This window comes from Beta vulgaris, chromosome 4 (assembly GCF_026745355.1).
Source record: "Beta vulgaris subsp. vulgaris cultivar EL10 chromosome 4, EL10.2, whole genome shotgun sequence".
Classification (NCBI taxonomy): Eukaryota; Viridiplantae; Streptophyta; class Magnoliopsida; order Caryophyllales; family Amaranthaceae; genus Beta; species Beta vulgaris.
The window spans coordinates 40,088,412-40,099,198 of NC_079205.1; the positions used below are offsets into that span (position 1 = coordinate 40,088,412).

At 37.0% G+C, this 10,787-nt stretch overlaps 1 protein-coding gene across 1 annotated transcript; it reads left to right on the forward strand.

Annotated features, from left to right (window-relative positions):
- The first annotated feature begins 3,076 nt into the window (after positions 1–3,076).
- On the forward strand, positions 3,077–7,487 carry LOC104891271 (expansin-A13). Its single transcript, XM_010676939.4, has 2 exons — positions 3,077–3,751; positions 6,992–7,487. The coding sequence occupies exons 1-2, from the start codon at positions 3,255–3,257 to the stop codon at positions 7,296–7,298; spliced, it is 804 nt and encodes a 267-aa protein (XP_010675241.2). The 5' UTR covers positions 3,077–3,254; the 3' UTR covers positions 7,299–7,487.
- The last annotated feature ends 3,300 nt before the right edge of the window (positions 7,488–10,787 follow it).

Below are 10,787 nucleotides of genomic sequence, written 5' to 3' on the forward strand. Positions count from 1 at the left end.
CTTAATATATGTAGGAAGAGTAACAAGGAAGATCTTTAGGAAACGGTGGAAGTATATATGGTTATATAATAAATATTTTCCATGCACCACACTACATAGAAGTGATAAAATACTAAACCATATCATCAACATGAATGTTCTTTTTTACTAAATATATGAAAAATGCAAAACCGCAATTTTTTTTGTCAAAAAGTTAATGCAGTTATTTATTGGAACATCTTATTTGTGTGTTTGAGATGCTGCTTATTTATTTAAAAAGAACTTGTTTGATTTTTAAAAACATAGCTGAAAAGGCAAAAATGCTACCGTCTTTTTTCCAAAAAGTGAAACTGGTTTTCATAACATCACCATATCTGTGTGTTTGAGAAACTAAGTATTTATTAAAAAAAACACTTTGTTTATCTATATAATACTATAAAGCAATAAGGATTTGCTTATGTGTCAAGAGCAAATTGAATTGCTGATGTGTCAATCCTTTGTAATATCTTTTACAATTTTTTGCCACGTGTATTTGTATCTAAATATTTCTGTTATACATTATTTTTTTAGGCATATAATTGGAAAGTTATTTAAGAAAGTTTTCTGTTATGGAATGTAAATCAACTTAATTTTAGGAATCGATTGCTATTAATTAGTAATTATTTATGCATTATAAAACTGCCAAAAAAATATATCTCCTAAATCCGATATTTTAGGCACTAATTATAATAATCATATCCCTTAAATACGGTATTTTAGAAACTAAATAAAAATTCATATCCTTTAAATTCGGTATTTTAGTTACTAATCATATATTTTGGCACTAATTAAGAAATAAATTTATAGCAAGAAGCTGATATTCTAGGTACTACTTAAGGTATTACAACTACTTAATTGAATATGTTGTACTCTCCTCTTAAACCCAAAAGCAAAAGTCTTAACAGATTATAATATTAAACTTAAAGTTTACCAAGGGACGTATTAGTCATACAATAAGTTGTATTATAGGTTTTTTTTAAAAGTTCAAATTATAAGATCATTGACCACATATTCATACCATCAAAATTATAAGTTCATTGCAAACTATAAAATCGCGGGCCATCATATTACAAAGACTACGTTGTATCCCATAAAACAATGATAATTATAAGTGAATTATATTACAATGTGATTAGCAATACAAAACACGATCCACGATAAAATCAATAATAATTGATATTAGCACCTCATGTTTAACATGAAAAAAAATAAACATCTTATGTATTAACACTTAGCTTGCATAAAAGAATAAACATCTTATGTACTAACACTTAGCTTGCACAAAAGAATAAACATCTTATGTACTAATACTTGCACAAAGTCTAAAAATCTTATATACTAACACCTAATATTAAACTATCAAATAAAAAATGGATTAGCCAATATATAAATAGATAAGGAAAGATAACAAAGTCTCAACAAAAGTTAACTTTTACTTGGCTCATGAGGTTTGTAAAACTTAAAAGAAGGTATCCTAATTGTAACAACAAGCATGAGATGTCTTAAAGTTTAGTATAATAACAATGGGACCCCTTTCATTGTACAAAATATCACATCGTAATATTTAAAATCCGCTAGAAATATGCTATCTTAACTGGTAAATGTATGGCATCTCTAGGTAAAGTTAAAGATTAAAATTACATATAGAACTTATGTGAAATTTATTGTCCATAATTAGAAGCTTTAAATTCTAAGAGAGGTGCATAAAATCTTACTTCTATCTAGAAGCCGAATATATAATCTTAACAAAATCAAAGTTTGCTAATAAAGTTCCAAACCGTAACAAACCCTTACTTAGAACTCTCAGTCCTCAATGCCATACAAATTCTGTCTTTTTCCATCTCAATTTGAACATCTAGAAAGTGATCATCATCTTCAAATAAAAAACTTATGTAGATAACATCTGAATCTCAAACATCCAACATCAATGGATTAAAAACACAATCAAATTCATTTTTTCTCCATTTTCGAAAATATCAAGTGTGTTCGATGAGTCTGTGGTTGAACTTTTTGGATAACTTTTTTCGAATAAATCTGGTATTGAACGGGAACGTTTTTTCTTTAATAACATAAGATTTAATTGATCGAATGTAGCAATTTTTTGAACAAATCTCCATTTTATTTAAATATGATATTAATTACCCAAATTCAGGAGAAAGGTTCAATTAAATATAACAATTCTAGCTATGTTTTAAATCTCCATTTTTGGTTTGTAATTTGCATGGGTTCAGTTTGCCATATCAAGAGCTACCAGTATTAGGGTTTGAAATTTTATTTTTGATAAAGATCACGAGATCTCAAGACAACAAAAGAATGGGGGTGAGAGGGACTGTGGAAAGTAGGGACGGTTGAAAGTGGGAAAAGAAGTGGTTACATGATCGAATCCCAATAATGGAGCGAATTGTGATTTTATTTGATTCTCAATGTGAAGCAATGGGTAGAGCAGAGACTTTTTTAGTCAACGTCGCACGATAATATTAATTACATCAGTCATTGAACGCACGGGTTCTAAGTCAGTTTTAAAATATTCCTAATAAACGCTATGATTATAAAAAGTTTAAATCACCGATCTAATATTTATCCTATGATTTTGGGAGAAATTAAACATCATAAAATCAAAAAATTTATAAATAAAAAAATTCCGTGCATTTTGCACGGGTCAAAACCTAGTGTCTTTTATACATTGATTATCATAAGAACCTCTCATTTGTGCGTTTCAGACACTTGCTATTTTGAAAACCCCTTGATTAATATTTGAGACACGAGTTATTTACAAATCACCCCCTTTTCTATGTTTTTACATGCTGAAATTACAATATTGTTCCTTATAATGAACAGGTTGTTCACTGCCGACTAATATTTTATCATTCCCCTATACTTAACATAAAAAAAATCGCCAAAGATCACACCAATTATACTTTAGTACTTCACCAGAACCCATTCACACTTGCTGTTCTCCAAATGTTCTCACAAATTAATTTGATTACACCCATGCTTCCTTCCTTCCTTCCTTTCTACAGTCCCATATATGATATACCCAATTACCCACTCCTCCCAAAAAAAGGTTCCCCACTCTCAAGTCTCAACTCTCAAGTGGCTCAATCTTGATTCAAAAGCTCCTTAGTCAAAAAAGCACTAACGAGAAGGACTAACTTTCCCCTCTATTCTTCCTTCCGTATTCTTGAGGCTTCTCTCTCATTAATCATTCCTCATTCCAAATATCTCTCCTCTTCGAAATGCCATTACATCAATCCCACTCTCACTCCCTTCTCATTACAACAACATTCACACTCATTTTCTCTCTCCTCACTACCTCCGGCCACTACACCCCACCTCCCTCCTCCTCCGCCCTCCTCTCCGACTGGCACTCCGCCCGCGCCACTTACTACGCCGCCACCGACCCGCGGGACATCGTGGGTGGCGCCTGTGGCTTCGGCGACCTCGAGAAGGCCGGGTACGGTAAAGCCACTGTCGGGCTGAGCACTGCTTTATTCTCCAAAGGGCAGATCTGCGGCGCTTGTTTCGAGGTTCGCTGTGTTGAGGACTTGCGGAATTGTATTCCAGGCACCTCTATTCTTGTTACTGCTACCAATTTTTGTGCCCCTAATTACGGATTTACTGCCGATGGAGGTGGGAAGTGTAATCCTCCTAATAAGCATTTTGTTCTTCCTATTGAAGCTTTTGAGAAGATCGCGCTTTGGAAGGCTGGGAATATGCCTGTCCAATACCGAAGGTACAATGTTTTTTTTTTTTTTTGTTATTGCTTCTTATTCCGCTTTTAGCTTCTTAAATGCATGTACTTCCTTTACTTTCTATTAGTTGCAACTCTAACATTGAGGGAAAATAGGGGGATTTTGGGAAGAGGGTAAGAAATGTAAGTGTTTTAGTGTGTTATGACAGTTAGAAATTACGAGTTCCACATATATAACACACAATTTCATACTTCCTCCGTTTTTCTTCTAGATGTTATACTTTTCAAATCATGGACTCCTATGTAATTTTTGGAGAGGAGAGAGATAGAGAGAATGAAAAACAAAAAGGTCACATGTGATAGCAGAGATAGAGAGAAGTTATTACCCAAAATAAAAGTGTAATATCTAATTTAAAACTTCCTAAAATAGAAAGTGTAACATCTAAAAAAACGGATGAAGTATAAAGATGTTGTCGTGCTTAACTCAGCATATGTTTGTGAAATATACTTGGAGATATTTATGGTAAAATCCATGGTGAAAGTTGTGGGTTGGCAAGTGTGAAAGTCAAAGCATTGCACGTAATATAAACCGGAGGAAGTGTTGTTTTTGTCCCTTAGAGGAGGTAGTAAGTTTGAGGAGTGTTGAATCAGTGTTGTTGGTTTTCTTTTATGGTATTTGGGGGTTTTGGTGTTTGTTTGATGTAGTTTCGATTGATTTAGGTGTTGTTTAGAAACTTTGGAATAGGTGGAGAAAGGAGTTGTTAAAGAGATTATGAGATACTGTCGTTAATTGCATGTGGTCTTTTTGAATTGACCAAGAATTATGTTTAACTTATTACCATTGTTTAACATTCAAATTTATAGCTAGTTTAGTTGCCTCTCTTTTCACCCGGGTTAGAAGCTTCCTTATCTGACAGCCTTTTGTAATTTCCACAAATATAGTATAAAATGAAATATAAAAAGATAGGAAAGCTGAGAGTGATACTATAATAACATATGGAGTATCTAGTTCTTGATTTCGCAACGAATAAGGATTTAGGGTGCAATATAGTGGAACATGTGATTGATGGATATTTTAATTTTTTTTATCATCGAAAGAGTATTTTCCTATAGACTATGAAGACTCTTTTAGCTCTGTTGCAAATGGTTGCCGTATAGAGATTTAAGCTTTTGGGATTGCTAATGGTTGCTGCTTTTGAATTGTCATTTGCAACAGACAATTTTGTATAAGACGTGAGGGTAACACATAAGTTTAGGTTCTTTAGTTGCTGTATGCTTGTAATTTTCATCTTTTGTTGCTAGTGGTATACTGGTTTTCTGTTGTGATAAGTTAATAACAAAGGATTTTTTTCATGCTTGCAAGAGGATGTCATTGTCCTATCTCTTAGGAGGCATATGTAAATCGAGGTTTTTGAACGGTAAGGAGTAGGAACCTTTGGGTTGACGGAAAGGTTATGCACCTTCAATTGTAAATGACCTGTCTATCGTATATAGCTTCTACGGTTAGAAATTTGGGGTAAAATACTCCACATGAGGGATGAAATTTAATTTTAAAGCTACATGGGATTGCTTCAAAGACCTCAGATGAAGGTTTAACAATTGCTGAGTTGAGAAGAATCTTTCTTGCCTTTGAAAGCATGATGCAGAATCCACATCATGCACACACCTAATTTATGAAACGTGAAATTTCTATGGCATACGCTTAGTAAGTGAAAGAGTGCGGGGTGATAGCTTATTTGGTAGAGCCTCTCTCTCCCATTCGAGGGATCGAGTTTCACCTTAGCAAGTTGGCATCGCGTTTATCCCCCTCCAATCTTGTTCAGATTCCTCCTTCACAAAATTGAGAAATGCTTAGTATCTTTAATCTTCATGTTCCACATAAACTTGAAAAGGGATTATGAGCTATATGATCTTTAAATTTTTTCCCTGATTGATTGTGAGGCATTCTCTCAGTTTCTTGTTTGTGGAGGACAATCCTGACTCCTGAGTGTGGTTTTGTGGTTTTGTTGAGTTTGCATCATGTGGTTGGAAAGTGCTTTGCACATCTTTCCTTATTTTGCATCACGTAGTTGGAAATTACCAACCGTAACTGCATTGTTTTTGTTGCTTGCATCAGATTAAGGCCTTGAAGCTGCCAGTGATATTCTTGGAAGTGTCATCTGGTAGCTTATCTAATATTCTTCCAAGTATACTGCTCACCCACTTCTTATGGGTTCTCTCCATGGTTTTACAGTGATGAGGATTTAAGTATTCACGAGGCCTAGTAAAATCTATAGAAGTGGAGATGAAAGAACACTATTGTGTTTTGAGATTAGTGAGTTGGGATGGTGAGTATTTTCACCAATACTTGATGGTTAATGTGCATACATTTTATGTAATTTTGATGACGCAATGAACTGAAAATTGAGATGGCTGGGACATGATTGTTTGAAACTTATAGCACTCTTTAAGCGGAGGAAGCCTTTGAATGATGAAAGATTTCTCTCTAGTAAAGTTGGGGAAGAGTAATGGATTTGGTTGAAGAAAGCTGGACTCAGGGTAATTTTCTGGTGTTCCCTGTAGATGCTAAATTAAGATGTAGACCCTCTGTCTTAAATTATTAATAATATTGGATCAACTCCTCAAACTTAAGACTAATTAAGTGGACTAAAATAACCCTTAAGTTGGAAATTTATTTAGAGTAACAATATCTATGGTCAGTACTCAGTATCATCTGGGTCACATTGTTTCTGCTACAATGCCAAGATGCACCCTCCAAGTCCAAGTCCAAGTCCAAGTCCAAGTCCAAGTCACCTGCAAGCAAACCCAAAGGCCCAAGTTGTGCTAATTCAGGCTAACCGTGCACTATCTTTGTCCTTTTCATAGTAAGTTGAGCTCTAAAAAAATTGAGGGTGTTGATGAGCAGTGTTAATCCTTTACTCCTCTTCGAGAATGTCTTTAACAAATCCAATCTATTGAAAGATTGTTGTGGTTTTAGGTAGAACTATCATTTGCATTCAGGTAGAAAACAATATTGTTCAAGATCGACGAAATAAATTACTATATTCCCTGTCACATGAAAACTATAGATGAAGAGCATCGTAATCAAATGCGTAAAAGTTCAAAACCACTAGTCAGTAGATATAATTATGTTTTAACTTTTCATAGTAGAATCAAGTATATGACTACATTCTTGCATTTTTTTTTTGAATTTTTTTGAAAGAATATAATGTGGATCTTCCTCCTTTCCGACTGTCTTTGAAGAATTCGCCTTTTCTTTTGTATCTTATTGGCTTTGAGCAGGATCAAATGCAGAAAGGAAGGAGGGATTCGGTTTGCTATCGATGGTTCTGGAGTATTTGTGTCCGTGCTTGTCAGTAATGTTGCAGGTGTAGGCGATGTTGTTGCAGTAAAAGTTAAGGGGTCACAAACTGGATGGCTTCCGATGTCAAGAAATTGGGGGCAGAATTGGATACTCAATGCTGACCTGAAAAATCAGCCTCTTTCATTTGAGGTCACTACTAGTGATGGGGCAATTCTCACATCATATAATGTTGCTCCAAAGAATTGGACAATAGGCCAAACTTTTGAGGGCAAGCAATTCGATTAGAGGCCCTGATCTGTGATATTATACTAACTGAAGAAAATTCAGTTATGTGAGATTTTTTGGTACAACCTTCATTAGTTAGCTTAATTTAAGAAATGGGCCACAGGATTAGGGTAAAATTCTAGTTCTGTATCATTGTATTTGAATGTACACTATTCCCCACCTGTAATAGAATGCATGTCTAGAAGGCCATTGCCACCTTGTTTACTCATTTGTACCAAATACAGGATTTTCAATAGAAGCTTGCAACCTGGAATTTTGTAGAGCTACACTTCCTCCATTAAAGTTGGGAGCCAGGTTGGAAGCAAGCTTCACGGCCTTGAATTGATCGGGTTTTCCTCTGTTCACAATTTGCCGTCTCTGTTTCTAGCTGTTGTAAACAACACCAAAAGAAACTTGTCAATGGTTCCACATATTTCACTAATAAATTTAAATTTCTCCATGTAATTCTGATTTTTGATGATATCGTGTTTTGCCAAGTGATGAAATTAAGGGTAGCTTGGGGGGAACAATAGAATACTATAGTAGTTTCCACTCATTGGGATGAACTTAAAATATTGGGTAGATAAGTAAGGGGTTCCTAATAAATTGGCGATGGGGATATAATATCACATGTCAATTAATTTGCCTCTATTTATGTTGTACTTGTAACCATAAGAAAGTCAATTGTTCAACATTCTTTCAGTGAAAGATAGTAATAAGGTATCACTAGACAAATTGTTCATTGTTAAGAATGAAGAGGAAGTAGACAGAAGAGGGAGAAATAGTGAAGATGAATTATAATCTCCATTTATAGATTACTTTCCACAATGTCGAGAAATCACACAAATATTACTATTGAGTTTTACTATGCATGGATTGATAATTATATGTAATTTAGGGGTGAGCACAAAAATTTTGTACCCGGAAGCGGTTGGTACCCAGGATTTTGGAGCCGTTAGCATCTCAATTGAGTCCGAGTCTGTGTCCAATATTGCGTATCTGATCTTGACCCATTCCAATATCGGATTTGGATTTTTGGACCTGGTACAGCGGTAACCACTAGGTACCTGTTGGAACTTGGATTGGAACCAGATATCCGATACTAGAATTGGGTATTTTTGATACCTCGGTCCAATATCAACCTAGTCCAAATTACATGTAAGTTGGCTCAGCTTAAAATCCACTCTTTATTTGATACCCAAGCCTAATTAGAAACTCATAGAAAGACCTAAAAGTAAAAGTTAAAGCCCTAATGGAAATCACTTATCAGTACTCGCCTACTCGGTAACACACTCAAGAGTAGAGCTGACAAAAATTAATTGAACCCACCACCCAACTCGAACCTAACCCAATAATAACGGGTTGATTGGGTCAAAATTTTGAACCTATTAAATTAAATAGGTCGAGCCAACCCAACACGTTTGATCAAATGGGTTTGGTCATGTTGAAATTTTCATCCTGAATACAAAACCTCTAAGATGGGCCAGGTTCGGTTAAGTTGACCCACTAACCCGTTTATCATCCAAAAAACCAGTTTTTCAAGTTAAATTAACAATAAATAGGATTGTATTGTATTTGAATTTGTCTTTTTGTTATGTGTACTCATTGCATTTCGAAATTCTTAAAATATAAGGTACTTAAGTATTATGTTGACCCAATTGGATTTGATGATGATAAACTAAAGTAATTAACTAATGTGGTTTTGAGTTTTATGTGTGCAAATTCATATATTAATAAAGATGTCTAATAAAAGAAGTTCCTAATAATGGAAATTCAAGAAGAGTTGAAATTCCTAAGTTAGAATTCCAAGATAGAAGAGGAAAAGTTCCCGGAGAACTCCAGAAGAGAAGATGTCTTCTAGCATGAGTTTACTATTAGGCATGATGTAAAGGAACAAAAGTGTGATCGAATCTATGTAAGTGAATATAAAGAAATGGAGCTTCAGAATTGAAAGAAGACTTTCATTGAATAGAAGAAGAAGAAGAGAGAGAGAATCCAGGAAACGAGAATTACAAACTAAGAAACTCAAATGTCTCTTGTTAACAGCTTGTATTTATACTTACTGTTTGGGCCCAATAATCCTCAGTGGGCCACTACATGCTCCAAAGCTCCCCGCCAGCGTGGCAGTCATCCAGTGGGACCCACCCATCTTAAATCCTGTGCCAGCATGGCAGGGACATTCTTCACACATTTCAACACCTATAAATATGGAGCAGATCCCCATTTATTGAGGTAATAACTTCTAGACAAACTACTTCACATATCCCAATTAATACACATCACCTGACTTGATCGTCGGAGGGGCGATCCCAGATCCACCCCCGGGGTAGTCTAACTCTCATCCTGTGCAGGTCTCCCAGCAATCTTCGAGCATCCGACCCTCATTAACCCTAATCTCGATCCATCCCGCATAATACAAGTTTTTACCCGAAACAGGTTGGGGTCGTTTGTGGGGACATCGAACTAAAAGTCATGCCCATCACTCGGAAAAATCGGAGACGGCAAAGGACTCCCGTCCCCTTTCATCACTCAAGGGTACTATCCCATGAGGTGGCTGACGAGACAACAGAGAACCCCCGACAGGCTGCTATCCTCTCATCCCGCCACCAGCACGTCCTTGAAAGGCTACAAGTGCAATCAACCTCGGGGCACCTCAATCTAGGACAACCCTAACCCCAGCGAGCCCCCCTCGATATGAGCAGACCAGTACTAATCCGATCACTCAACAAGATCTTCAGCAGCTAGCCGACCGTCTCAGCGACAACTTTGAGCGCGGCCTCCGAGCCCTAATATTGAACTTCCAGGCAGGAGGAGAAGGGACCTCGAACAGACCCCCTCTGCCTCCCATGCATCGACTGGTTATTGATCACAATCAAGCAAGGAACCTCGATCAACCCCAGGTCATAGCCCTTGACCCGCCGAATTCACCGCGAGTATCTCGAAGGGCAGCTTAGGTCGCCCCCAGCAAGGGGGACGCGCGACATGTGATCAACGAGCGCCATCTGAGAAACGACAATCGTTACGCTCGCGAGGTCTTGAACGAAAAACGAGCACAATCCAAGGCAAGGAATACACCCCCGGCCCTAACTGGGAACAGAGGGAACCTCGAGAAAGGGAACCTCGAGAGCAGAGGGAGCCTCAGGAGTAGAGGGAGCCTCAGGAGCAGAGGGAGCCTCGACATCATTGGGGTCATCGAGAACGAGCTTCTAGTAGCTTTGATTCCAGCCACGAGTCAGAGGCTCAGATGGGAAATCTAGGGTTCGTGACTCCCTTCGGGGAGAATATCATGAAAGCCCTCACCCCTCGAAAGGTCAAGGTTCCTCCCATCGACCACTATGATGGAACTACATACCTCATCGACCATCTGGCAGCATTTAAGGCACAGATGAGTGTGCAGACTAGCAACGAGGCTGCATGGTGTAAGTTTTTCCCAACCACTTTGAAGGGGTTGACCTAGACCTGATCAAACATGGTCGGGCCCGGCCCGTAAAATCACCGGGTTTGGGCAGG